Below are 27,526 nucleotides of genomic sequence, written 5' to 3'. Positions count from 1 at the left end.
TCTAATTTTTGTGGGGCTGTCCTGGGCATTTCATAATCTTAAGTAATCTTTTCTCAGCCCACTCAAAGCCATTAGCACTCTTCAATCATTTGAACAACTGCCTTTAAGGAAGAGCCACTGGGAGGGAATGAAGAAACTCTTGTCTAGCTTTACATAATTATCCGTGATAAAAAATACATAGAATAGGAGCGCCTGCAGTCCTTGGGTGACAGACTCTTGGTTTCAGCTCAGGACCGACTCTTGGTTTTAGCTCAGGTCGTGATCTCCAGGTCATGGGGCTTCACACTTGGTGCGAAGTCGGCTTGAGTTTCTTTCTCCCTCTGCCCCTCCCCACCATGGTCTCTCTCTCCCTCCCCCTAAAATAAATAAATAAATCTTTTAAAAAATACATAGTATAAACAAACATATATGTCACTAAATGAGAGCTTTGCTATTCAATCAAATTTTTTTTCTCATTTTAAGTATTTCTACATACTTAACAGAAATCATGTATATTTATTTCATGGTTCTCAGAAGTTTTTTTGTATGTGAAATATTGTGAGTGTGGGCAATGGGTGCACACTCTTTCCTTAGTCTACCGAAGGTATACACTGACATCTAATTTTCAGAGAGATGATAATAGATGACAATAGTTCCTCTTGATTGATACTTAGTCTAGGTGCTGGCATGGGAACCTCAGGTTTAACAACATCCAAACTGTATGATGTCTTAGTATTAACTTTTTTTGACTAGGTCAAGCTTAGGAGCCATCTGAATGATATAACTTGGAAAAAGTATCCATCAATTGGATTGTTGGATTTAAAAAGGGACTTTAATATATTAAATTTTAAGATTATTTTCTATCAATGCACAAATGATAAACTTAATTAAAATAGTAATTTTTCTGAAAGATAATTTACTAATTACATCATTGATATGAGCAAAAAATATGAGATACTAGCCAGAAGATTGAATGGAGAGGTGTTTGGCTCCTTTAGGAATTTATTAGGACTGGAAATCTGAATGAAGTATTAGAGAAGTCAGAGGGAAAATCATGAAAGAATATTACTCTTCTCATAAATATATCTGCATTACAGTTCATAAAGTGTGGGTTCTGAAGAAACCTTATTACATGAATCTGAAAATTGTCAGATGTGTGCTTTGTGTTTCAACATCCAAGGAAAAATTAAACAAATTATGTCATCATACATATGATATTAAATGCCCAAAGAAGATACTTCTAATTATCCATACCTTGCTTTCCATTTCTTATAGGAAGAAAGGTCATCTTCTTATTTATCAGTGTTAACTATTTCAAGTTTCTTGAAGCACTTAAGTACCATTAAATTACGCTGTTATCATTTTGGGGTATAATTTGAAATGATTTAAAATTATGATAGGGTAGCTGATAAATAAATGCTTGAATTACTTGATGCACTGATGTCATTCTTCCTACTCACAGTCTCTACTGTCTTTCCCCCTTTACTTCAGCATTTTAATAGGTGATGAGGAAGAAAATTAAACATGAAGGATGAACTAGTGAATTTTCTTTTTTAACTGGAACTGGATCAGAATTTTGAAGAGGGGGAATGATAAAGAAATAGAATAACATTGATTTTGAAGTGATCCATTCATTTAAGAAGATTAATCTTAGTAAATAAAATATCTATCTCCAAGGCAAACAGTCTAAAATTGATTTTTACAGGAATTTAGATATGGTAAGGGAACATTCACTCCTATTGCCATTTGAAGTAATAATGTTCATCTTTATTTTTATTTCTTTAAAAACATAAATAATGAAAAAAGACTGTAAATTGTTTACTCTCTATAATTCCCACTGCTCAGAACCTAACTATGAAACTTTCCTAGGAGAAGTATTTCAGCTCATGGCCTTCTAAACAACTGGAGAAAAGATAGAGCTGAGATATGTCCCAGGAAGAAGGATGAGATCATAGTACGTGTCTGTGGTGGACTGATAAATGGCCCCAAGATCACAAATCCTCATCCTTGGAACCCATGACTGTTGCTTTATCCAGAAAAATGGTCTTTGAGGATGTGATTAAGTTAGGGGTCTTGATATGGGGAGAGCTTGGGTTGTCAGTGTGGACCCTAAGTGCAATCACAGGTGGCCTTAAGTAGGAGGTCGAGGGAGATGTGACAACTGGGAGAAGAAGAGAAGGCAGTGTGAACAATGAGATTGGAGTGATGTGGCCACAAGCCAAGGAATGAATACCCACAGCCAGCACATGTTGGAAAAGGGAAGAAACTCATTCTTTCCGAGTCACTTGGAGGAAGTATGGGCTGGTGCCACCTTGATTTCAGCCCAGCAATGCTGATTTTGAATATCTGACCTCCAGGACCGTGAGAGAATAAATGTCTGTTGTTTTTTTTTTGTTTGTTTGTTTTTTGTTTGTTTTTTTTAAAGATTTTATTTATTTATTTGACAAAGAGAGACAGCCAGCGAGAGAGGGTACACAAGCAGGGGGAGGGGGAGAGGAAGAAGCAGGCTCCCAGCAGAAGAGCCTGACGTGGGGCTCGATCCCAGAACGCCGGGATCACGCCCTGAGCCGAAGGCAGACGCTTAACGCCTGCGCCACCCAGGCGCCCCCCTAAATGTCTGTTGTTTTAAGCCATCCAGGTAGTGGTCATTTGTTACAGTGGCCGTAAGGGACAAGTGCAGTGCCATTGTGTGCTTTTATGGTGAGAGTGCTAATCTTGAGAAACTTTTAGTCAAGGCTTCTTTGATAAGTAAATAAAACAGTTTGGAAGGTGATAGGGCTGAGAGGTATTTGATTTATTTATTTGGAAAGATGAATGTAGAAGTGCCATTTGCCCTGATGTTTACTTCATTAACTGACTTTTTTCCTGGCCTTGTGGCTTCTAGTTCTGATTTTGCATTTTATGAATTAACCGAATGTTAATAAGTGACACATATGTTTGTAAAATAGTGTTGCAATAGAAATAATTGGATGAGAATATAGTTTCATAATGACTTATTTTGATTTCAAGGTACTTTTTGAAATTATCTGAAATAAAATAAATAAAACAATTTGAATGTACAATTACAATTGTATAATAGGTTTAGATCTAGAATAATGAGTGTAAGTCATTAATTGAAAGTTAATTGGTAGCATCAGCAAAGTTTATCCTGTATTTCAGCTTCAGCTGATACCTACTGTACAACTGGGATTTATTCGCACCACACCTCTGGGTCTGATAGTGTATTAAGTTATGAAGAATATTAATATTGCTGCAGAACAATTACTTGTTCATTTGCTAGCTGATTAAAATTCATGCATAATTTATTGAAATGAATAGAGATTTTATAAATAAGCCTCCTTGTTCTCAAGGGCCTAAAAACAAAATACATATGCTAATACGAGGCTACTCTTTACTTCCAACATAAAAAGTTTAATATGTAGTGGTATATTAGTCTCTTTAATGCTAGATTTCACTTCTAGTCATGCTGTTAATCAAGGTGTATGCTTCTAGGGGCGCCTGGGTGGCACAGCGGTTAGGCGTCTGCCTTCGGCTCAGGGCGTGATCCCGGCGTTATGGGATCGAGCCCCACATCAGGCTCCTCTGCTATGAGCCTGCTTCTTCCTCTCCCACTGCCCCTGCTGTGTTCCCTCTCTCGCTGGCTGTCTCTATCTCTGTCGAATAAATAAATAAAATCTTAAAAAAAAAAAAAAAGGTGTATGCTTCTAAGTCTCTCTGAACATTGTCACAGTTCCAAATTTGAGGTACTGTTTTGATGACTGGACTACCCCTTTGTTAGTTTGACCATAGCAAGGGAGATATAAAACTGATCAGGGTGAATATTACCCTTCTTCAGGCTAAGCACCTGATCATATCAAAGTCATTTCTTCATGTACACAAAACACTAGTAATGAATATTAATTTTTGGTTTTAACATTTATATGCTCTCTGGAAAAACAAAGCAAAATAACAGCCAATATGGGGCTTGTTGACACATTTAGAAATGTGAAGTCTTTAACAATTCTTGAAATAATGCCAGGTTTACCAACGAAGTAATTGTAATGTCAAGAAGTTAAATAACACGTTCACATTTACCCAGCTATTCGTGTGTGCATTTCGTGAACCTAGAATCTCTTGACTTCAAATTTCATTTTCTTTTACATGTCAATTCCATAAAGATAGAAATAAAGAAGAAATATTATGCTTTACTTTTTTCACTTGTTTCTAATAATATGTGGTGGTGTCGCTTTTTCCCTCTCGTTTCTCTCCCTTCCGCTCTCCTCTTCCTCCTCTGTTTGCTTCTTATTTTCCACAGCAATGGTGTGCAGAGTTTTGGTGGATGACATTTATCATTCAAAATACAGTTACTAGTTCAGGTTTCAGAATACTCATAAATTTATAGATTAACCAAGGTTTGTTATTCATAATTTGACAAATCACTCCATCATGTTAAATATGAGACCTCTTCAGACGGTTGTGCCTCTGTGATATACGTGAGGCATTGCGGCTTTGGGTTAGAACCCTAGTAAGCTGTGGATTTAGCTTCATTTACAGCTTAAATTAGTCAGTATATGAGCCATCTGGAACGAAAACAAACATTGCACATATGAGGCAGCTCCGTTTATTTGCAAAGTACAGACTGCTTCTTAAAATATGTGTAACATTGAGATAGTCTGGGAAGATATTTGCATTTCTTCTATTATGCTCATTTCTCTATTCAGTTTCATTTTAGTTCAAGGTTTAGAAAGTTTATCAACTTTCTCTTTCTGTCTAAGACTTTTGTAAACTTGAAATACAAAAGTCATTAGTTTAATTGGTAAAATTTCATTATATGAAATGTCTAGCTTTGTCTTTCTTTAGCAGATTAATGAAAATACTGAACTATTTTGGTTTCATTTAAACTTTTTATTTTGTGAGTAACTTCTCAATTGAAGTCAGTTGTGAAAATTGAAATAGTTCGCCCTCTACACAATTTTGACTCTATATCGTTCAAACAATTTTTAAACCATGAAGAACAGATATTGTGAAGTTTGTAAATCAGGTGTTAAGAACTACTTTTCCATAGCAATAGAAATAATTCTACATGTAAATTTCATATAATACATACATTATCTTATACAATCTTGGTTTTATTTTCACTTTAAACATGCACATCCTGAGGCACAAGCTCCTGTGATTCTGCTAAGGAGTTTGAAAGCCATTATCGTAATGAGCTATGGTTACTGATGGGATGAACTTAGTATGCCTCAAATAGTTTTGGGTAGAAAAAAAGAAAATTGGTGTTACTCAGTAGACATTTCCACCCATGTTGTTATTTTTTCAATTTTAATTTTTATTTGAGCATATTTGAAGCACAATGTACGTTAGTTTCAGGTGTACAAAGTAGTGATTCCACAAGTCTATAGGACACCTTATGCTATGTTCACCCCAGGTGTCGCTCTGCTCACCATACAATGCTATTACAGTATCATTGTATCTATTTTCTACATAACTCTCATTTTAAAATAATGAATTTGTTGATTTATTGTTACTATGTCTCCGTTGCCATAGTATGTGAATAACCAATGTATAGAACAGACTAGCAATTAGTAGTTCTCAGTAAATATTTGTCAAAAGAGTTGTAGAGGAACATTATTGAAAATGACTTTAGTATGCATAGAGATCTATCTGGAGATACTTTAGTTTGCGTAGAGATCTAACATTATGATAATAACATTATAGTAATGTTTGCCGAAGTTTCTTTCAACTTATTCCTTATGTTAGGGATGTTTGTAACTCAGGGGTTCATAAAATGGGAACTATACTTTTTTATACTCTTAAGGTTTAAAAGCAAATCGTGGGCTACAGCTGAAAACCCTTGCTTCATTTAAACCTGTACCAGAAGGTAAAACCTGCCTATGAGGGTTGTTTTTGTTGTTTTTGTTTGTTTTTTTGCATTGTGTATTATTCTAAGCATGTGTTGCCATTAAAATAGAAAATCCAGTTTGAAAGATACTGGCTGTCTTTTCATAACTTCCTTCTATCTGCATCTTCTCCAGTCCACCCCTACTGAGGGGAAGGAGGAAGCAATTGTAGTTGCATTTAATAGCTTTTCTTCTTCGGGGCACCTGGCTGGCTCAGTTGGTGGAGCGTGCAACTCTTGATCTTAGGGTTGTGAGTTTGAGCCCCACATTGGGTTTAGAGATTTCTTAAAAATAAAATCTTAAAAAAATAACTTCCCTTCGTATAATTTGCTTTAACTCTTCACACACACACACACACACACACACACACACACACACACGCCTTTTTTAAAAATAATTGACTCTATTTCTTAGATTTTAGGTTTATATGAAAATTTAACAGAAAATACAGAAAGTTACCATATGTTTCTTACCTTGCCAACCGTTGCCCCTATTTTTTTTGTTTCAGGTTTTTATTTAAATTCTAGTTAGTTAACATATGGTGTAATCTTGGTTTCAGGAGTAGAATTTAGTGATTCATCACTTACATATAACACCTAGCGCTCATCACAAGTGCCCTCCTTAATGCCCATCACGCACTAGCCCATCCCCCGCCTCCTTCCCCTCCAGCAATCCTCAGTTTGTTCTCTATAGTTGAGTGTCTTATGGTTTGCATCCCTCTCTTTTCCCCCCCTTCCCATCTGTTTTGTTTTTTTAAATTCTACATATGAGTGCACAAACCTTTAAAATAATATTTGGGCAGTTACCATTTTGTTAAGATTAACACTTTCTCTTAAGTCTTTTGGCTTCCCTGAGAAGTGTTGTTCAAGAGATTCAAAGAAGAATCTGATCAGAATGTACTGATTAGAGCATCTTCATGACATAGGATTCCCTGTGGACCGAGCTAGAGCAGTGGAGTCTTTTATAAAGTCTAGTATCAAATTCAGCCGTATCACTGTTTTAAATGAAGAAAAAAGGGGGGGGCGCTAATTCATCTTTCATCGTTTCTATACAAACATTCCAATAATGTTTGCCAAAGTTTCTTTCAAGCAAATATCTAAGCTGTCCAAAATTAAATTGTAGTGTACCTTTGACATTTGAGTTTAATGTTTGATTCATTGCCTTATCACATGCTACTACCAAAGGCTAGTGATATGTAGTGACTTGTGATTTTGCCTCGGTGTAAATTTCACTTTCTTACATTCTGTGGTAGGTGTGTAGAAACAAGTCAGCACTTGGCTTCAGCTTCTAAGTTCAGCTTTGCTGTTCCTTCCTCTTTATCTCATCTGCAGGAACTCTGCAGAAATGAAGAACAAAGCAAAACCAAAACCACTGCTGTGCCATATTTCATGAATGAAATAAGGAGTTATAACAGTATTCGTTAATTTGGAGATTTGTAGAGGTTAGGACCTGAAGAATGTCTAAGATGAACTGTACTGTGTTAGTAGCTAATCGGAGCTATCCATCATTAAAGATTTTCCCTTTATTTCCCTTGGTTACTGTGCCTGCACAAGTTTATCTCCTGGAGAGGCGTGTTTTTAATAAAAGAAAACTTGTGGTAAAAAGGGTCCTATCCCATCGGTGTAAGTATTTGCTCTTTAAAAGTACAGTTACCAGATGACTCATGTTCTGGTTTCCCTAAGTATTTGTTATGTACTCCTAAGTAAATTATTCATTAAGCCTTTCAGCTTTGAGAGACATCAATCTATCTATGTATTTTAGTCTTTTGGATTTTTAACTAATTAGATTGCACCTTCATCTCTCCTAGAGCCACCAAGACCCATTGCTCCTCCCCAGCTGCTTGGCGTTGGGCCTACGTATTTGCTGATTCAGCTAAATGCCAACTCCATCATTGGCGATGGTCCCATTATTCTGAAAGAAGTGGAGTACCGGATGACCTCAGGATCCTGGACAGAAACACATGCAGTCAATGCTCCAACTTATAAATTATGGCATTTGGACCCAGATACTGAATATGAGATCCGAGTTCTGCTTACAAGACCTGGTGAAGGTGGAACGGGGCTCCCAGGACCTCCACTAATTACCAGAACCAAATGTGCAGGTAAGACTGAATAGCGGGCCACTCTGCCTCGTGACGGGATCAAGCATTAGACATATAATATACATGCACTATGAAGTGTTCTAATTATTTTGCACATGATGTAGTCACACTAAGAGTTCCATTGAATTCGGTAAATTGTAGCTTTGTGTCGTAATTGGACTGACTTAAGAGCAGTGTGTTTCTGTTATTATTCAGTATTACAATGAATTCATAATCTTTTCTTGTGCGGCAATTTTGCTCAGCTTGCCTGTATTCAGTCCGAAATCTCTGACAGATGCTGGTGAAGGTACTCCTACCATTGAGAGAGAAGACTTTGGCAATTCCAGCAAATGCTGAGTAACTTTCGGCTACGTGGAGATTGTCTCGCTTGGTAATTTTGTTATGGGCAGTGCAGATAATATAGATTCAAACATTCCTCTGAACCAGGCCATGGTGAGATGACTCTTCTACTCAGAAAACCTGTTGTTGAGGATTAACCCAGCAGCTGGACACCTAGCTGTACACTATCCGGAGGCTTGTTAATTGACCCCCTGCCCCGTGCCTGAAACAAAGTGATGAAAATAATAGCATATGGACGAAACACAAAGAAAGGATGAAAAGTGAAATAAAAAGTAATATATAAGTATATATCCTAGTTCCTAATTATACCATGTTATTATAATGGGAGAAATTGTTAGCTATTTATTAAAAGCCACCGAAAAGTTTAATTGTCTCAGTTATGAGAGTGAATTTTTTAGTGTATTGTTTATTATTGAAAGTAGTTTAATTTTTAGTTTAGTTGAAAGAGCCATTTTTTTAACCATCAAGCATTATGTTGAAACACCTGCAGAGTTAGTGCATGGATCTGTGGCTCCTGAACAATTAATGATTTAGGTTCTGAAAATTGAAAACTAAGACTGTAGGGATCTATGAAAATGCAAATGTCTATACAATGTCTTTTGTTTCTTGAACGTGTGTTTGGCGTTTATCATATTTTTATTTTTACAATATTCCGGGGCTACTCACCAAGAGAACTGATCTAAAATCAAAGCAAACCCCATGAAATTACCTGATATACCGCCATCTTTAAATATTGTAAATTCCAGCTCATTTAATATACTATGTTTGCATATACATTTTTACATATTGAACGATGCTCACTAACAGGGAGTGTAACTGCTCAGTTGTTAGATTTAGAGAACAGAAAGTTTACTAATTTGCTGTTTGGTATTGTACGTTGATTCTGTGGTTGGTGGGCAGCTTGACCTAGAAGACATTGGTTAAGTCTCCATGGCTCAGCCTAACACAATTTGCTGTTTAAATTTTCTGTGCAGCTTAGTCTTTTCATTCTAGGTATGTGACAGATTATTCTGATTGTAGTAGGTGACTTTTCTGAGGGAGGGGCAAGTGGACTCCACAACCTCAGCTAGTCAGAGAAATAATTTGAAGAGGAGACATTGTGGAAATTGAGAAATAGCTCACACTGTCTTCCAAAATTAAATATCCCGTGTTAACATAAAATGATGAACAATGGAGTTCATTTTACTGAGGATATTGCCTACACATGTTTTCTAATAAAACTCCTTTTCTTCTACATTTAATCTTTATAAGGTATATGCAATTAAAATAATGAACGGTAATTTACTATTCCAGTGGTCTTCTTTTTGACTTCTCCCCCCCCCCAAGTTTTTTTTTTTCTTTCTTTCTTTTTTTCTTAGTTCCAGCAAGTTAACATACAGTGCAATATTAGTTTCAGGTGTAGAATTTAGTAATTCATCACTTAAAAACAGCACCCAGTGCTCATTGCAAGTGTCCTCCTTCATCCCCATCATTATTTCACCCGTCCTCCCACCCACCTCCCTCTGGTAACCCTCATTTGTTCTCTATAGTTGAGAGTCTGTCTCTTCGTTTGCCTCTCTTTTTTCTTCCCGCCATGTTCATTTGTTTTGTTTCTTAAATTCCACATATGAGTGAAATCATATGGTATTTGTCTTTCTCTGACTTATTTTGCTTAGGAAAATACTCTCTAACTCCATCCATGTCATTGCAAATAGCAAGATTTCGTTCTTTTTTACTGCTGAGTAATATTCCATTGTATATACCACATCTTCTTTATCCATTCATCAGTCGATGGACATTTGGGCTCTTTCCATAATTTGGCTCTTGCTGATAACTTCTTTTTGACTTCTGTGCCCAGATTTCTTTCTTTTAAATATCTCATCTGTTTTCTTATTTTTTAAAGGGTTTCATCAAAGAAGACCATTACAATTTAGCTCTACCACACAATATATTGTTTATATGTGATTTTTGTTTAACCAGAAATTACTTGAAATTGGTCATTGGCGTGCAAGCCAATGGAGACTGCAGTATATGAGATTGTGTTTTAAAGCTAGTTATGCTGTATTAAGTGGATGAAAACAGCATGTTAATGAGCATTGATTCATCCCTATTGAATGCTTATGTTGAGAATGCATATTGACTGCAATAAGTAAAAATATGACTATAGAGTTCTTTGAGGTATTTTATTTTGAGAATAACCTTCTCTATGTGGGAGGGGATAGAGTAAAAATAACTTACACTCATAGTTGCTTTCAAATTTATAAATGTCTTGACATTTTGGAATTATAGTGCTCTTTTTTTCTAATTCTTTATTTGAGAAACATTTAATTTGTGGGCTTTGTGGCATAAAACGGTGTCAGGCTCACTGACACTTATAGTTTTACTTCCGACTGTAGAAAGTTTGTTTTTAAAACTATCTTTCACATGTGTTGAGTCTTTGTTACATATGTTTATTCATTTATAAGTGTCCTCAGAAGATGTGTTTGGTGCATATTTTTATGGTTAAGAGAAGTGCCTAGATTTTCAAGTACATTGTGGATTTGAGTGAAACTGGTTACTGTTTTGTTAGGAATGTCTGCTGGCACGTATTGCATGGTGCACTGGGTGTTATACGCAAGTAATGAATCATGGAACTTTACATCAAACACTAGGGATGTACTGTATGGTGACTAACATAATAAAAAATATTATTATATAAAAAAAGGAATGTCTACTAATCTTGCTCTATTATTAGAAAAAGAGGGAAAGCTTATGGAAATATATATTGTATTAATTTTTAAACAATGTCTGAAAAGCAGAATTAGATATAATTGATAAATATTGTACGTCTAAATACAGGGTCGGTATTGATGGTGAAAGTATGATGTCCGTCTCCTTCCCTTCTTCAAGATCCATACTCCTTTCTCCAAACTTAAGATCTATCAGCCTTAACCAGCACCTCCACTGGCCTCAGCCTGGTATTCTGTAACACAAAATAGAACACAACTTAGGCTCACTGTGCTAGTAGCTGTTATTTAGTAATGATTTCAGAGGCCTAAAACTTTTTCACAAGCTGGGGAAATGATTCCTTTGAAACCCCAAAAGTAACCTTTGGAAAAGTTCCCATTTCATTCTCTTAATTTGTGCAAGCTCTGAATACTGGTTCTATCTACATTCCATTTTAATTGAGGCTAGGAGAATGCCATACTGTAGTTGTAGTGTTATATCATATGGTTGAATAAATGCTGATTATTTTGACATAGCTATTTTAATACACCCTGCATGTTGACAATCAGGAAGCCTTAAAAATAAGTGTAAGAACTTCTCAGCTATGTCTTTGTGTCTGATACAAATTTCACATGAATTTCTTGTAAAATCACAAAGGACTGAGGATTATTTTCTGCCTCTTAGAAATTCTTATTTTGTTTTGGTGTATCACAGAGGAACATTGTCTGACTACTGAGTACCAATCAGAGAGTGAATTCGTTACTCTTTACTATGTTAAATATCCTCTTTTAATGTATTTAAGCCTTGAAATTTTATTTCTGGCACTAGTAAATTTTATTTTCTTTGCAGAAATCTGTCAATAAATAATTTTACAGTAAGTTAATCGAATGGTTTTATTTGTAGGGATTAATGAGTAAATTTTATATTTTAAAATGGAAATGTAGATTTTCATAGTGAAGTATTGGTTATTTTTGCTTTATAATCAGCATATAAAGTGTCTATCGTGATACTTTATCTTCACACCTATGAGGTAGATATATTACTTTCCCAATTTTATAGCTGGTGAATCCAAGACTCACTCAAAACAAAATGAAACAATGACTTATCTAATGTCAGACAACTGGGCAACTGGGACTCAAAACACATTTTCTAGTGCTTGAAAAGCCTGAATTCTTTTCCCTTTCTCCTACTATGGGTGATTCCCCCCCCACCTTTTCAGAAGAATAATGCATGCCTAAATGAAAGTATAACAGGTAAAATCTGGGAGGGATGCATATTTTTACAAAATAGTATCTGTATGGCTCACTTATTCCCTGAGAAACATAGTTTAATGCTTGGCACTTCACTTTTATTTAAAGTACAATTGATTAGCGTGCTTAACACTCAAATATATGCTGTGTTTTAAATGTTTTAAACATTGTTTTATTTTATCCTTTTCTGAAAATGTCCTGCCTAATTGCCAAAGCTATTTTTTTTTTGTTTGTTTTTTGTTTTTTTTTGTTGTTGTTTTCTTTCTAAAGTACATTTAAATCATTTGGTGAGTGCATTACCTGCTTCCGGGTCTCTCAAGGTTGAAGAGGTGGTAATTACAGCCTCTGGTGGCTGTGGCCTCCTACGCTTGCCTCACGCTTCCCTGTGCACCTGAGGGGTATGATTATTGCACTGTTAGCTTGCAGCCTGACCCATGCTATTGTTCATATAATGCCTCTTCAGGCATTTTATGAATTTTAAAAAAAGGTAGAAATGTGAAGTTGTTTTAAATGGGAAGTAATTCAAAAACTCCATTGAACAATCCAAGAAAGTATGCTTGTTTTTTCTCTGTGTCAATTTCCTCTGGGTATACCATCTGGTGTAGAAGCTAAGAAAATACAGTTTCTTTTTCTCTTATTAAATGGAAATAAAATATACCATCATCAGAAATTGTCTTCATTGCATGCTTTAGCAATTGCATGTTAAAATTGCTCTTTTAAATTGCCTCCTGCTTCTGGGTAACCCATTGTGGGACTGTTTTATGATTAACTGACATTTTAGCAGCATCATAGGGAAGGTCAAGAGTTCAGGGTGTCCAGAGCGTAATATATTTACACAGTTGGGAAAACTACTCTTTACTTTTACATTGAAGTTCAATGCTCTTGGCAAGTTTTAGTGAAACATGTAGATCTATGAAGCATTGACAATGAGAGTGTGTTATTTTAAAGGTAAACATTTACCAAAAATGCATTTTTTTCTCTTAGAAATCCACAGTGCAAAACAAAACAATACAAACAAATCAATACTCAGGCATATTCAGGAAACTACAAGGTGAGGAATTAAATTTTGGCCTTTTGGCTACAGCTTCATCAGCAAAATGGAGCCGTATATTGATTTTTGCTGTGGTCTAAGATAGTTATCAATCACAAAGACTAGTTATCATTGAAACTCAGCCTTGAGGTTAAAACAAACAACTCTTAAAAGAATTTGTACAGTTTAGCAGCGTAAGAATGATATACTATTTGATTTAAATTGAAGGTTTGTAATTAATGCTTATTTTAATTTTTTAAAAGTGTACTAATTTCTTATATATGATATTTATACAGCTTCTTTGTTTTCGAACAAGAATTTCAAAGGGCAATGCTATTAATGTTGAAGTAAAAAAAAAAACCTAAAGATAAAAAGCCATAAGAAAAGTAATGGAAAATGATTCTTCCATTTTCTTAGCAACTTTCGAATATGTAGTACAATATTATTTACTATAGTCACCAACCTGTACATTACATACTCATGATTTATTTATTTCATAACTATAAGTTTGTACTTGCTGATCCCCTTCACCCATTTTGCCCACCCTCTTACCCACCTCCCCTCTGACAACCTTCAGTCTGTTTTCTGTATTTATGAGTTTTGCTTTGTTCATTTGATTTGATTTTTAGATTCCACATATAAGTGAAATTGTATGGTATTTGTTTTCTCTGTCTGACTTATTTCACTTAGCATAATACCCTCAAGTTCTGTCTTTGTTGTGAAAGGCAAAATTTCATTCTTTTTTGGCTGAGTAGTGTGTGTGTGTGTGTGTGTGTGTGTGTGTGTGTGTGTATACACACAATTTCTTTATCCATTTATCCATCAGTAGACACTTGGGTTGTTTCCATATCCTGGCTACTGTAAATAATAGTAGTGAACATTAGGGTGCCCATGTATTTTTGAATTAGTGGGTTTTATTTTCTTTGGATAAATATGCAGAAGTGGAATTGCTGGATCATATAGCAGTTCTATTTTAACTTTTTGAGGAACTTCTGTACTGTTTCCCCATAGTGGCTGCACCAATTTACATTCTCACCAACAGACACAAGTGTTCCCTTTTCTCCATATCTTCACCAACACTTGTTATATCTTGCCTAAAATCCTTTTTTAGATTTCTTTCTTTTTAGCACATAATAATTTGATTTTGCTTTTCAGATTTTGTAGAGGGTATTTCAGTTGGAAAGACATTTATTTATTCAGGAAAACTTTTATTGGCTTCTTTCTTTTTTAATAGCACTGGGTTAAGTACTAGGTCTTCAAAGTTATACCAACAATGTCTTGCATTTAAGCCCCTTGTAGTCTCGAGGGACAGACCTATAAACACAGAGTGAAATGCAGAGTGATAGGAATTTAGGAGAAGAAGCTGTTCTTTTTCAAGGGAGTGTTTAAGAGAAGCTGTCACCAAGAAAGGATGGCTTTAAAGCATAAAAGATGGATCTTAAAAATTGACTTTGCATTTTTAAGGCAGAAAAATATCAGAAAATAGAGTTAAAAACAGAGGAAACCTATGTTTAACCCAGTCGTAAATATTGTTGATGTGTTTTGGGTTCTGAAAATAAGGTAGCGCTTCGGGTAACTCTGGGCTGTGTTTAGAACCGAGCCTGCAGGTGGCATGTGGCCAGGTCTAAGATAATCCAGACTGCTCTCCTGTTGTTTTTAAGAAGCAGACTAACATTCTTAGATTCGCTTTCAGGAAGATTATTCCATTTCTGTGGAAGATGAGTTAGAGCGACGGAAAGACTGGAGGCAGAGAGACCACGAAAACATGCTTATAGTAATAATAATAAAAAATAACCCTGGCTATCATTTTCTCTACAGACTGTCTCTCTCATCTTAGATCAGAAAGAGGATATCTATAAATTCCTGGATAATATTGTCATTCTTAATAATCAAGAAAGTTCCTTTTATTAAAGGGAGTTTAAAGACATTTTATAGGTGATTTAACTTTATTGTTTGACTCATTTTTCTTTTTCAGATAAGTTCGTTGTCCAATGTTATTAATATGCATGCAATTTCCATGACATAACACATTATTTTAGAGGAGAAAATTATGAAAGATTACAGAGAAATTCAAGAGCTACTGTGTAGTTGATGGAGTATTCATTTATTTCATAAATTTTATTGAGGGTCAAAGTTGTATACATTGCAGCACTTAAGACTACAGAAGTTACAGCATTCATAAGACAGGATTCCTGCTCTTAAGGAACTGACAATCTAGTGTTAGAACCACAATAATAAGAAGAATGTAATAAGTGGTATAATAGAAATACAAAGTACTTTGGAAATCCAGGGTTGAGGGGGATAATTTCCGATTGGAAAATACTTTTTTCTAAGCAATATGTTTGAAAACAGTATCAACCTTTCTTTTCTGAACAGAGCTGAATTAACACTTGTGATGAATGAACCTGTAACATTATCCCTAATTCCTTAACTGTGGAATAATGCATAAAACAGTGTACAGCCAATAGTCACCATATGGGTGATTTGCCTTCTCTCTTTCCTTTCTATCAACACATAGGAAAGTATATGCACAGATGGAGGTATTAGATGGAAAATATAAGTCACACCCTGATTTAAATCATCAAAGTAATTTGTTTGGTTGCTTTGAATTATCTGTGGCCCATGGATTATAGAAATGTTATTGTAAATTTCCATGGGGCATATATATTCAAAATTTCCATAGAGAGACGGAGGGAGAGAAAGAGAGAGAGATTTAGAATATAGTCATTTTTGTGAACTCTTCCAATGGTCTATAATGCTAGGAACTCCCAGCATAAGGGTCATGAAAGTTGAACAAATAGGAAATCATCTTTCCTACTACCTCTTTTGTTTTTCACCTCGTGCATGGGATGTACAGTTAACCATACATACAGTTCATGGCACATTTCCTTATAGGGTAAATGATTAGTAGCTGTATAATTAACTAAATAGAGTTGTGTTGCTTTCTGCTTAAAATTGTCTTCTTCTGACTTACTTTGTTGCTAGAAAGCATTTGGTAACCACTGAAAATGACACTTTTTATTTATCCATAGTACTTTACCACATGCCGGGTCTGTTAACGGTATCATTAAGTACTCTTTTTATTGGCTTCATTTGTTTTTATTGAATTTTTCATACTACAATAAAGCTGACAGGTGGAAATGATTTAAATAACAGCATCAATCCCATTCAATGCCCTGGATTTCCCCTCCAACCCTAGGTCTTTTTTTGATATCGGGGAGTAGAAATAAAAATAAAATGATATATTAATAATGACTTAAATGATAATAACACAAGAGTGTCTGGAGAAGAATATGACCTAGATAGAATTAAAAAGCTATGGATCCAGATAAACACTAAGGGGTATGTTAATTATGAAGATGGGTTCCAGAGCTCAGCCTGTAAGCTTCAGACCTCTCTTAGATGGTCACACTGAGGCACAGACTTGTCCTTGATATTATTCCTTTTTACACAGAGAACCTACCTCCACTTCTAATTATCACTCCCTGTTTCCTTCCTTATTTGAATTATAATTTATTTTCTTTGCTTTGGAATAAGGAAGAAAACTCTTAAATCAGGTTCTGGCCTAAAAAAACCAACCAACCAACCAAACATGCAGTCACATTTTCTTGGGCAGGGTTGGTGAGGAGGGGTCTGGCCTTCATGATTATTTTGGAACTCACTTATCCAGACTCATCTAGTTATAATTAGTGTTTTTGGAGATCATTAGTCACTTTGTACAGTTTCTTGAATAGAAAAAAAAAAAGACTTTATAAAGATGTATCTCGTTATTTTCATCATTTAACTTGACTCTTAACTAAATCTGAAGATGGGGTCATCATAGAATCTCACTTCCTGGTCTTCACTATCTTCCTACAAGATATGGCCTTATTATAGCCAATAATTGCTGTAGTGACACTCTTCTGTGCTCTGTTCTCTCTGCCAGTCTGTATATAAACTGCAGAGGCAAAAAAGCATATTCATAGGAAAGAGATAATGAGTGAATTCTAATCTCCAGTGTTGTAAGTTATATTACACTTTGTGAACCCAATAAAAAATGAACTTCAAAGGGCAGAAATTCATGACTTTCATGTCACCCTAAGCAAGATCTGTGCAAATTCAGCTGTCATTACGTATGGTATGGCCCAGAAATCATTGAGTGATGTCCATTTTAATTGTCTTAGCCAAATCATATGGGTAAAGTTTGAGTTTAAATAACTCATGTGTCATTCTCTAACTTGTTGCTGTTTCCCACCTCCACATAGTCCTTCACAATAAAGAATAATAATCATTCTTGGGGCGCCTGGGTGGCACAGCGGTTAAGCGCCTGCCTTCGGCTCAGGGCGTGATCCCGGCATTCCGGGATCGAGCCCCACATCAGGCTCCTCCACTATGAGCCTGCTTCTTCCTCTCCCACTCCCCCTGCTTGTGTTCCCTCTCTCGCTGGCTGTCTCTATCTCTGTCAAATAAATAAATAAAATCTTAAAAAAAAAAAAAAGAATAATAATCATTCAGGAAAAAAGTTTATTTTTACCTGTTACCTTATTTCTAAGTAGGTACTGTATTCAGTCATGTTATATCCCCCCCCTCAAAATTTACACACATCATACATTTTGTACTATTGTTGTATGTGCGTCTGTAATAATTTATTATCAAAACACTATATATAGTAGGCTCCCCTTTTAACAGTAATTAATTTCTGTACCAATTATTAGGTATTCCTTTAAGTCTAGAGCACCTAATGTACTTGCTCAATACTCAGGGTAACATTTATTGAAAATCATAATATTTGGGTTTTCTAGAAGTTTTTCTTCTCTACGGTAGACCTTACAGGTGAATAAAGGAATGGCTATCTGGTATTGAAATATAAATGGCAGTAGTCTTCGAAAAGTTTTAATTAGATACTTCATAGATTTTTTATTCATTTATTTTTTAAATATTTATTTATTTGAGAGAGGGCAGGGGAGAGAGCATCTGAAGCAGACTCCATGCTGAATGCAGAGGCCAACATGGGGCTCAGTTCCACAACCCTGAGATCATGACCTCTGCTGGAAACAAGAGTCAGATGCTCAAGTGACTGAGCCACCCAGGGGCCCCTAGATACTTCATTGACTTTTAACTCCTTTTTTTCCATTCAGTATATTTAACAATATAGAGAATTTAAGAAAATGTTTTAAAGTTTAATTTCTCCAGTACTAAACAATATTATCTTAAGCTTTCATTCATCTTATCACCTTTCTATAATGGCATTTTAAAGCACAGTGCTGTTGGGAAAAAGCGAATGTAACTGAAAAACAAATTGATGTATTGATGAATTTGTGAACGTGGACAAGTGTATTGGAACTTGTTGTGTAATTTAAGGACTGCAAAATGAAGATGACAATAGCTCTTCTCTCGCCAGGGAGGTGAACCCTTTGTATGCCATCATGAAGCACAGCACTGCTGCAGGGTATGAAGGTTTGTCCTTTTCAATCAATGCAGTCTCTCTATATCAGATTATTAACACAGACTCTCTGATGGGTTGGACCAGTGGTTTTGTTTTCCTTGATGATTTAGTCAGTGAATTTTGAACCCCTACCAGACACTATAGGAGAACTAGACATAAACGAGTGAAGAGAAGACAACATTTCTCATTTATTTCATTTTTAACAGGTAACTTGATCATACATAGATAGACCACTACTAACAAGTGACAGGATGTGGAAGCCACTCATCATTCTCTTCAGTTGCACGTCACTGGGTTGTTTATTTTTCCCCTATGATGCCACCTCACATTAAATCCATCAGAATACAGAACTCTGCTTGTTTTTGGAAGCAACTGGGAGCAAAGGTTTTCTCTGATTTTCCTAACAGCTGGCTCAGATAATCCTTTAACTTCTGTCTCCTCTTTACTTCTGGCTTACTCTCCACTGGGGGAAAAACTCATTTTTGAGGCTAAGTTCCATTAGTGATGAACGAGTTACTTTTGGAAAAGATCGGCTCATTAAATTAAATTAATAGTTTTTAAGCTTAATTGAACTAATTTAGGTTTTCTTTTAAAATTTCTCAATTTTAGCACTTTGAACTCTACCTTAAAAATTACACTTCTGAGGAATACTAAAAAGCAGAATCATTGTTCCACAGTTCTCTTTCTCTTCTCGGGTGAATTCTGCAGCATATTCCTGTGTGTGTGTTATGAATGTGTCTGCTCTCAGACTCAGCAAATATATATATGTGTGTGTGTGATTTGAATGTGTCTGCTCTCTAAAACAACCAGCTCCACTCTCCTTAGGGGGAAAAAAGGTGCTGGGGGTGCACTAACTATCCATAAGCTTTTTTTTTTTTTTTTTTAGAGGTCCCTTCCTGCAAGTCCCGTATTTTGTAAAGACTTCATTAGAATTCAAACACCCAAATTGTTTTTATAAATTATATATAACAAAGTATTTCACAACATTTTGCAAATAGAATTTTTTCAAAGACCACTTCTAATGCCACAGTGTTGATACAACTGTTGTCATCTTTGTCAGTGCAGTATTATTTTTCTCTATGCCTATGTTTTTGTTCTTTAAGTCGTAAGTGTAGGACATATACAGTTTTAGATTCTGCTTATTTTACTTGCCATCGTATTAATTCATTTCTTGTCATTCTATAGGACCTTCTAACCATCATTTTTAGTGATTGCGTAATATTCTATTGGGTGGTTGTAGGAGAGTGTATTTAACCACTCTTTTATTACTGAGGTTTTGGACTCCAGTGTTCGGCTGTTGTACATGCTGCAGGAAGAATTTTGGACATATCTTTCTTCTATATGGCTGAAAAATCTTTGACACATATTGCTTAGTTACTCTGTAAGTGTTACGTCAGTGCACTTTACTGGTCGCTGCAAGGGCATACATGCAGCCATGAAGTTTTGTGTAAGAAAGTACTTGAGAATTAATCAAGTCCAATTTCCGCATTTATTACCGTTCTGCGTACTTGGATACAGTAGTGAAGTTATTTGCTCAATATCGGAAAGCTGTTTGATAAGAAAACCAAGACTATCATTCCTATTGCACTTTCTTGCTTTCTTTTACATGACTGTCTCCTATGTCCCAAACACTGCCTTAAGTGTCGGGTATTCTAAGACAAAGACTCTGATCTGTAACCTCTCAAAGTCTAAGGAATCATGGTCATAATAGTTCACATGTAGTGAGTACTTACCAGGTGTCAGGCACTGTTATAAACTCTTGGATGGAAATCCAGGCTGCCTGAGTGAATTTCTATGTAGAGCTGCCTGGAGAGGTTAGAAGATGGGCATGTAGGTACATAATTAGAATAAGTGGTATAATAGAGGTGCTTTTAGGCTCTCTGGGAGCACAAAAGAGCCTTGGAGTATGAGTAGAATTTCATCAGGCAAAAGACTGGGAGAATTAGCAGTCATGAGTTAAGGTTTGTGAGTCAGTAAAATCTAGATTGAAAGCTAGCTTTAATAGTTACTATTGGGAAAGTAACTTAAATCTCTTTAATGTTTCATACTGTCATCTATAAAGTAATGATCAATAATTGAACCTTCCCAGTTTGATATTTGTCAGATAATCAGTGATATGCTAAAGCAGAGAATTGACTGTTAAAGTTTTAGGACTTTTGCCAGCCAGTTGTTAAATTATTATTAAAAATCAAATTATACAAACTTAAAATTATGCCAATTATATTTTGAACAAAAGTAATGTGTAATCAAAAGTTTCTACTTATTTTAATATATTGCACATTATCTATGTTCTTCCAGCTATTTATGTCTATTTTATGTGTATGTTGGAGATAATATATGATGATACACTAATGCTTATCTCCTCTAATTCTGTCTTGGAAAGCTTAAAACTGTAGCCAGAGTGTTACAGCATGGATATTGGCAAATGCAACAAATCAGAGCTTTCCCTCACCACCTCCTCTATTTTTTGGAGAGTCAAAAACATGCCAAAATGTTAAATATTTTTGCATACCACCAGAAATAAGGCATGGAAAATGCTTACTTAGCACATAAGAAGCGCACAATAAATATTAGCCATTACTACATTACTACACAATAAATATTAGCCATTTCATTAAAAATAGCTTTTCTCTGATATTTCAAAAATTACAATTTGCAGGAAATCTAAAAGAATTATATGATAAATACCCATACCTTTTGCTATATTTAATATATCACATATCAATCCATCTATCCAGTTTTTATTTGTCCATCTTTCCATCTTAATTTTTTTAACTAATACATTAAAATATTTTGTTATAGGGAATGATTTTTAAAAGAATAATTAATTTGAATTTTTTAAAATTAAAATGTTTAGAATAATTAGGGGTATTTTAGAAATATTTCTCTAGTGGGGCACCTGGGTGACTTAGTCGGTTAAGTGACTGCATCTTGATTTCAGGTCAGTTCATGATCTCAGGGTCCTGGGATCGAGCCTCATGTCAGGCTCCACGCTTAGCAGGAAGTCTGTTTCAGGATTCTCTGTCCCTTTGCCCCTCCTCTCTCTCTATCTCTCAAATAAATAAATAAATTTTAAAAAAAAGAAATATTTCTCTATTGGTGGTTTAGGAAAAGGATTGAAAGGAGATTTCAGGGAGATTAGAAGGCTGTTACCTCAGTCTAAGGAAAAATTGATCAGTGCCTGAACTGAAGCAGTGGAGATAAGAATTCCAATGAGGAGGCAAAGTTGAAAGAGATTTGAGAGCTGCAATCAGTCAAATTTTGTGACACATTGGAAGTGAATTGTGGCTTGGAAAATAAGGTATAGTGTGACAGGTCTTAAGTTAAAACCTTGGGGAAAATGTTAGAAGAAAAGTCACACCATGTTTAGTTTTTGCAGTGAGATACTGGGTAGGCAGTTATGTTCATGGGTCTACAGGTAAGTAGAGAGCAGGGTATATGGATTTGGGTGTCATCACACTTTCATTCATGGTGTCCGGAGTCATGGGTATGCTTTTCTTGAACTGGAAATTCAAGTATGTCTTCTTATTCAACCACATGAAAAAATTATAAAAATACTCTTTTTTGGGAGGGATTATACTATTTTATACTATCTACATTAGTATCTTATTGCATGAACCGTCCAGATTAATCAACTGTTAATGTTTTTGCAAAAAAACAACTTTAAAAATATACAGCATTTTTATATTTACAAATACATTAAGCTTGTTCAGTATATGTTTTATAAAGACTAGTTTATCTAATTGTGACATTCTTAGATGCAATTCAAGTGTTCCCCATAATGGGCAGCTCAGAGCATTATGCCAAGGGTAGAATCAAAATGTGGTTTAGTGTTGGTTTTTACCAGGTGATTCTGGGCAAACTTGCAAATAGGCTGATGTCTGTTGAGTTCACTTCTTTTTTTTTTTTTTTCCTAAGATTTTATTTATTTATTTGACAGATATATATATATAGAGAGAGAGAGCGTGCGCACACAGCAGAGGGAAAGGGGAGAATCAGACTCCCAGATGAGCAGGGAGCCCAATGTGGGACTTGATCCCAGGACTCTGGAATCATGACCTGAGCTGAAGGCAGATGCTTAACCGACTGAGCCACCCAGGCACCCTGTTGAATTCACTTCTCTCTTCTTTCCTGTATTGCTCTCTGAGCTCTCATAGTGCCTCACCTCAAAGATTCATGGTGCTCTTCTGCAGCATGTGAGCCTTTCAGGGACCCCCACACCATGACAAGAGATGGTCACGTGTACAAGGGATTAACAGCAGTGCTGGTATGCTCATTCTTTGCAGTGCTGGTACGGGACAAACCATGTTGCGCGGATATCTTACTAGAACTTTGAGTTATAACAACTTATTTTTTCCAGTGTTGTATCAAATTCTACACTTGAGTTTGAAAATGAGCTAAAAATAATTAGTCTGGTTGTTTAAACCTTTAAATCAGAAGCCTCTGTAGGACAAGCTTAAGTTTCTAGACTTTCCAAGGATTTTTCACCAGAGGTGGGGAATCAATCACCTGTTTCAGCGAAGAGCAGAAAATAAGTGTTTCTACTCTGTCAGATTTTAGGGGAATGTCCCTGTAAACTATAAAGTAGGTCAGCGAGGTTGAGACTGTATTAGAAAACAGCAGTACAAATACTGTTTTAAGGAGATGACTCCACAATTGCCTATTATTAAAACAAAAATGGGGACTCTTTAGTGATTCATTCCGTAAATGATTCGCGAGTCTTTGAATATAATGCTAATTATATGGGCTAGTTAAGTTGGATTTCTGCTTTTTAAGCTGACCACTTTTTCTTTCAGTTATAATATTTTTATAATTATAATTTTGTAATCGGTAAGCCTTTTTTAAAGCCATGTTTAGTCTAATCAGTTACTTAGTTGTGTGCAATTTTAGTAAAAAGACTCTCACAATATATTCTAAAATTGGTTGATCAAGTCCTTTATTATATTTTAACAAGATAAGTGAGTATTGCCTCTAGTAGGAAATTGGCTATGAGAGAAAGTGTCGGATTTGGAAATCTGCTAAGCTCCTGGAAATACGTTTTGACAGAAATATGCATACATATATTTGTAATAATAAAGTTAAAATTGGATAATAATACTGTTATCTTCCATTTAAAATCAAGAATTAATCTGATGAAGAAATTCTTTTAGAGTTAGAAGTATTCTTTCAAAAAGTAAAAGGGTATTATTACAGCCCTTTAATATGCCAGTCATAAAATTCTGAAAAACAGAGAAATAAATATGTTCCTATGGTAGCAGAACAGTGAAACAGAGCTACTGCAATATTACAGATAGTGCATGATATTTTAATTTTCCTGGGCCAATAAAGCATTTATTATATAGTGGTTTTTAGCAAGGAATAGTGCATATGTCTTCAGTTAAAAAAAATTAGTTTCAGCTTGGACAGGTGGTATTTAAGGAGTTTGGAGTGAGAAATGGTTTGGCAGTATAACAAGGCACATTACAAGTGCCTACCTTGAAAGGAAAGAAAAAGAGACATTTTCCATTACTACCTACTGTTAAGGTGCCCGAATTATCCCCTAAACAACCTCATGCTTGTGGCAGTCATCATGCACTGTCATTTTTTGTACTAATATGAAAGTGCAATTCAGTCTTTTTGACAAATACTGCATCACTTTTGGCTTGGCAAATTTTTGTCACTCAAACCCAGTTGATGTATAAGTAGGTTGTGACATGCTGGCTGAAATGACTTTGGATTAACTGTATTGAGGAAAGTAAAATTTTACTTAAGGTGTTATTTTTCTGTTCCCCTCTCCTTCTCTCCTGACCCCACTCTACCCTCACTCTTGCCTTGAGTTTAGATTCAATCTTCTTCCTTGTTCTTTTATAAGCTATGTCATTATACCAAGGAAATGTTTTACAGTGAGACCGAAAGAAGCTTTTCTTAGAAATATATAGTTTGATCCTTTGTTTTATTATTTTTCTTAATTACGTGTTTACATATGTGTCCATGCACACCAGTGAACAATATAGGCATTCACAAAGTTTTTGCTTTCTTTTGAGGGCTCTTTTTCTAAAAAGGCCTAATATACAGTTTCTATAACCCTAGCCTCTTTATTTTATTTTTATTTTTTTAAAGATTTTATTTATTTATTAGACAGAGGACAGCGAGAGACAACACAAGCAGGGGGAGTGGGAGGGGGAGAAGCAGGCTTCCCGCTGAGCAGGGAGCCCCATGCAGGGCTTGATCCCAAGGATCCTGGGACCATGACATGAGCAGAGGCACCCAGGCGCCCCAACCCTAGCCTCTTTAAAGTCATTCCTAATCTGTCAGTTGGTGTGAAATATGAATATTTTGCCATTTTGCTTTTATAATTTTATAGTTACAGGTTTGGGTCTCCTAAAATGTCCTTTGCAGTCCTGGATGGTATGGATGTAATTGTTTAGTTTCTTCTTTAATTGTTACATCTGTATCTTCTCATGAAGGGAAGGTTTATTACATCGAAATAAACTTCTCTGGAAAGGTTTATTACATTATGTCTTTAAAAGATGACACATGGATTCTCAGGGCTAACTCCCAAACTGGCAGTCCTGAGAAAAAGGTCATTTCTCGGGGAGCTGAATAAGGCACATAAGATCTGTTTGTGTTTTAAACAAAGTCATCGAATTAGAATACACTTGTCTTTAGAAAATGCCCACTAAAATGAAGTTTTCCTAATTTCCCAAATAAGGTGGTCAGGAATTACCTATGTCTTCAGTCTTTTTATCATTTTCTCCCAGTAGAGTAGGCTATGCTGAGCAAGAGCATAGAAATAATTATAGATATTCATATCCATGTGGGTAGATATAAATTAAATATGGACAGAGATACAAAGATGTGGATGTTCTCCCACTGGCTTCTTTGAGGCCTGCAGGGCTGTTCCCACCCTTCCCCCATGCTCAACGCTGCTACAGGCGGTACTCCATAGCAGCCTTTGTCAACTTTATAGCAGTCATGGCATGGAGTTTTTAATTTCTTTTAAACTTTGTGTTATTTTAATTATGATATCTGAACTAATACTTCCAGAAATCCATGTGTCATTTAAAAAGTTTGTTCACACTCTAATTTAAATAATGTTGAGTAATAAAACAGAAGAAACCTTTTCAATCACCTGAAAATAATCATTCAGTAGATTTCAGCATTTTGTCACTGCTAATTTATTTTGTGTTTCAAAACAAATGTAAATAATTTTCTCCCATGTTGTTCTGGACAATGGGTGGTACTTATTATAAAAATGTATAGATCAGTCATCTCAGTTGTGATAATGCACCTTAAAACACCCCCCCCACACACACGTATTTTTAAACTAACATGGTATAAAGTAGTGGAAATTGGAAAGAAACTAAATGCTCAACAGTAAGGGAATGATTTTATAAGTTATGCCATCTCTGTATCAAATATTGCATACTCAGTGAAATTATATACATAAAGTCTTAATTTGAATATAGTATAGGAAGTGAGAAAATCAAGGTGTGATGAAAGAAGAAGAAAACTCAGGTAATAATTTTACAGCTAGTTTTATTGCTTCTCAACATCATTTTAAGTCATTTATTTATAAAAATAAATACTAAGAAGAAAATTTACCAAAAACAAAGTAGAAAGAAGAGATTGGTGTTTAGCAATGGACATGAACTGAACTAATTCATGGTTCATTTAAACTTTCTGACCTTGCTTTCCATATCTTTAAAACTGGGATGATTATATTAGCAGAAAGGATCCATTTAAGGACTAAATGTGCTAATGATGTTGCAAGTTAATATTGAAAGTTTAGTTCAGGATACACACATTTTTCTGTGAATAGGTGTAATTGAGGGTTTTATAAAGTCATGTACTTTGAACTCTTCCATTAATTTAGGTTTGGGCAGTTTGATTTCAAGCAAAAACCTTTTTCCTTTTCAATCAAAATGCATGAGAGAATGAAATTAACTGCTCCATTTTCGGACATATCTCAAGATTTACATCCAAGATTGTGCCGCTGTGAGAACGTATTTTCTGGCACTCACGGATCATTCAACAGCTTTTTCATTTCAGTAACTTAGTGTGGAGGGGATTTCAACTTCTGAGTGTCATTTTCTTTTTACAGACTTGAAAAATATCACTTTGCTCTGCTTCTTTACAATGTTGTTTTAAATTAGATTCTTAAAAAATCTCAAAACTGAAAATATTTGGCCTTGGACTAGAATACGGTTACGTTTTTATTTAAAGATACATAGTTTGTGACAATAACTGCACTGGCAAATTTTATTTAGTACTTAACTCAATAAATTGTTAGGTCGGATGCAGTGGGTAAAATCAGTCCTTAAATTATATTTGGGGAAGGCATATAAGTAGAAAGAATATAAAAAATAATGAATGCATCAGCCATGTGATGGCAATATTATTAACTACAGCATGTGATTATAGCAAGAATCAAGTTTATGAAATGTCCATTTGCTTTTAAATTTTGTACTACTAGATTACTTACTGGTTGAGAATCTTACTATAGTTGGACCGCTTGGTAATGCAATCTCTTTGAAAATCATCTAGGAATAATTTCTTTACAGAAAATTTTGCTATAACCCACCTAGTTGTATGACCCATTTACCTTTGGATACTAACCAAGTATTGTAAAATGTAACTTAACCCTACTGGGGCCAGCTGAAAGTATTAGGGAAAACAAAGTGAATGTCAAAATATCTCAGATGAAAAAGACACTAGAATAACAAATTGGAGAATAATTTTATATTATTCAATTTAGAATGAATCACCACAGTCTTTTTTCAATGGCAAATAGTAATGCAGAAACCTTTTTTTTTTTAACTTCTGGTATATAGTTTGTTTCTTTTTTTAATTTAA

General features: G+C 35.2%; 1 protein-coding gene across 3 annotated transcripts in view; it reads left to right on the top strand.

The window, feature by feature from the left end:
• PTPRK (protein tyrosine phosphatase receptor type K) overlaps positions 1-27,526 on the top strand; it is a 541,453-nt gene that overhangs the window by 315,599 nt on the left and 198,328 nt on the right. For all 3 annotated transcript variants that reach the window (XM_045805582.2, XM_045805583.2, XM_045805581.2), the window contains exon 7: positions 7,669-7,962. In XM_045805582.2, the coding sequence (XP_045661538.1) occupies positions 7,669-7,962 (294 nt within the window). The remainder of the gene's footprint in view (positions 1-7,668; positions 7,963-27,526) is intronic.

The sequence above is a fragment of the Ursus americanus genome, chromosome 11 (genome assembly GCF_024610735.1).
Source record: "Ursus americanus isolate L20-20 chromosome 11, mUrsAme1.1.p, whole genome shotgun sequence".
NCBI classification, from domain to species: domain Eukaryota; kingdom Metazoa; phylum Chordata; class Mammalia; order Carnivora; family Ursidae; genus Ursus; species Ursus americanus.
This window is presented reverse-complemented; position numbering and strand designations above follow the sequence as displayed.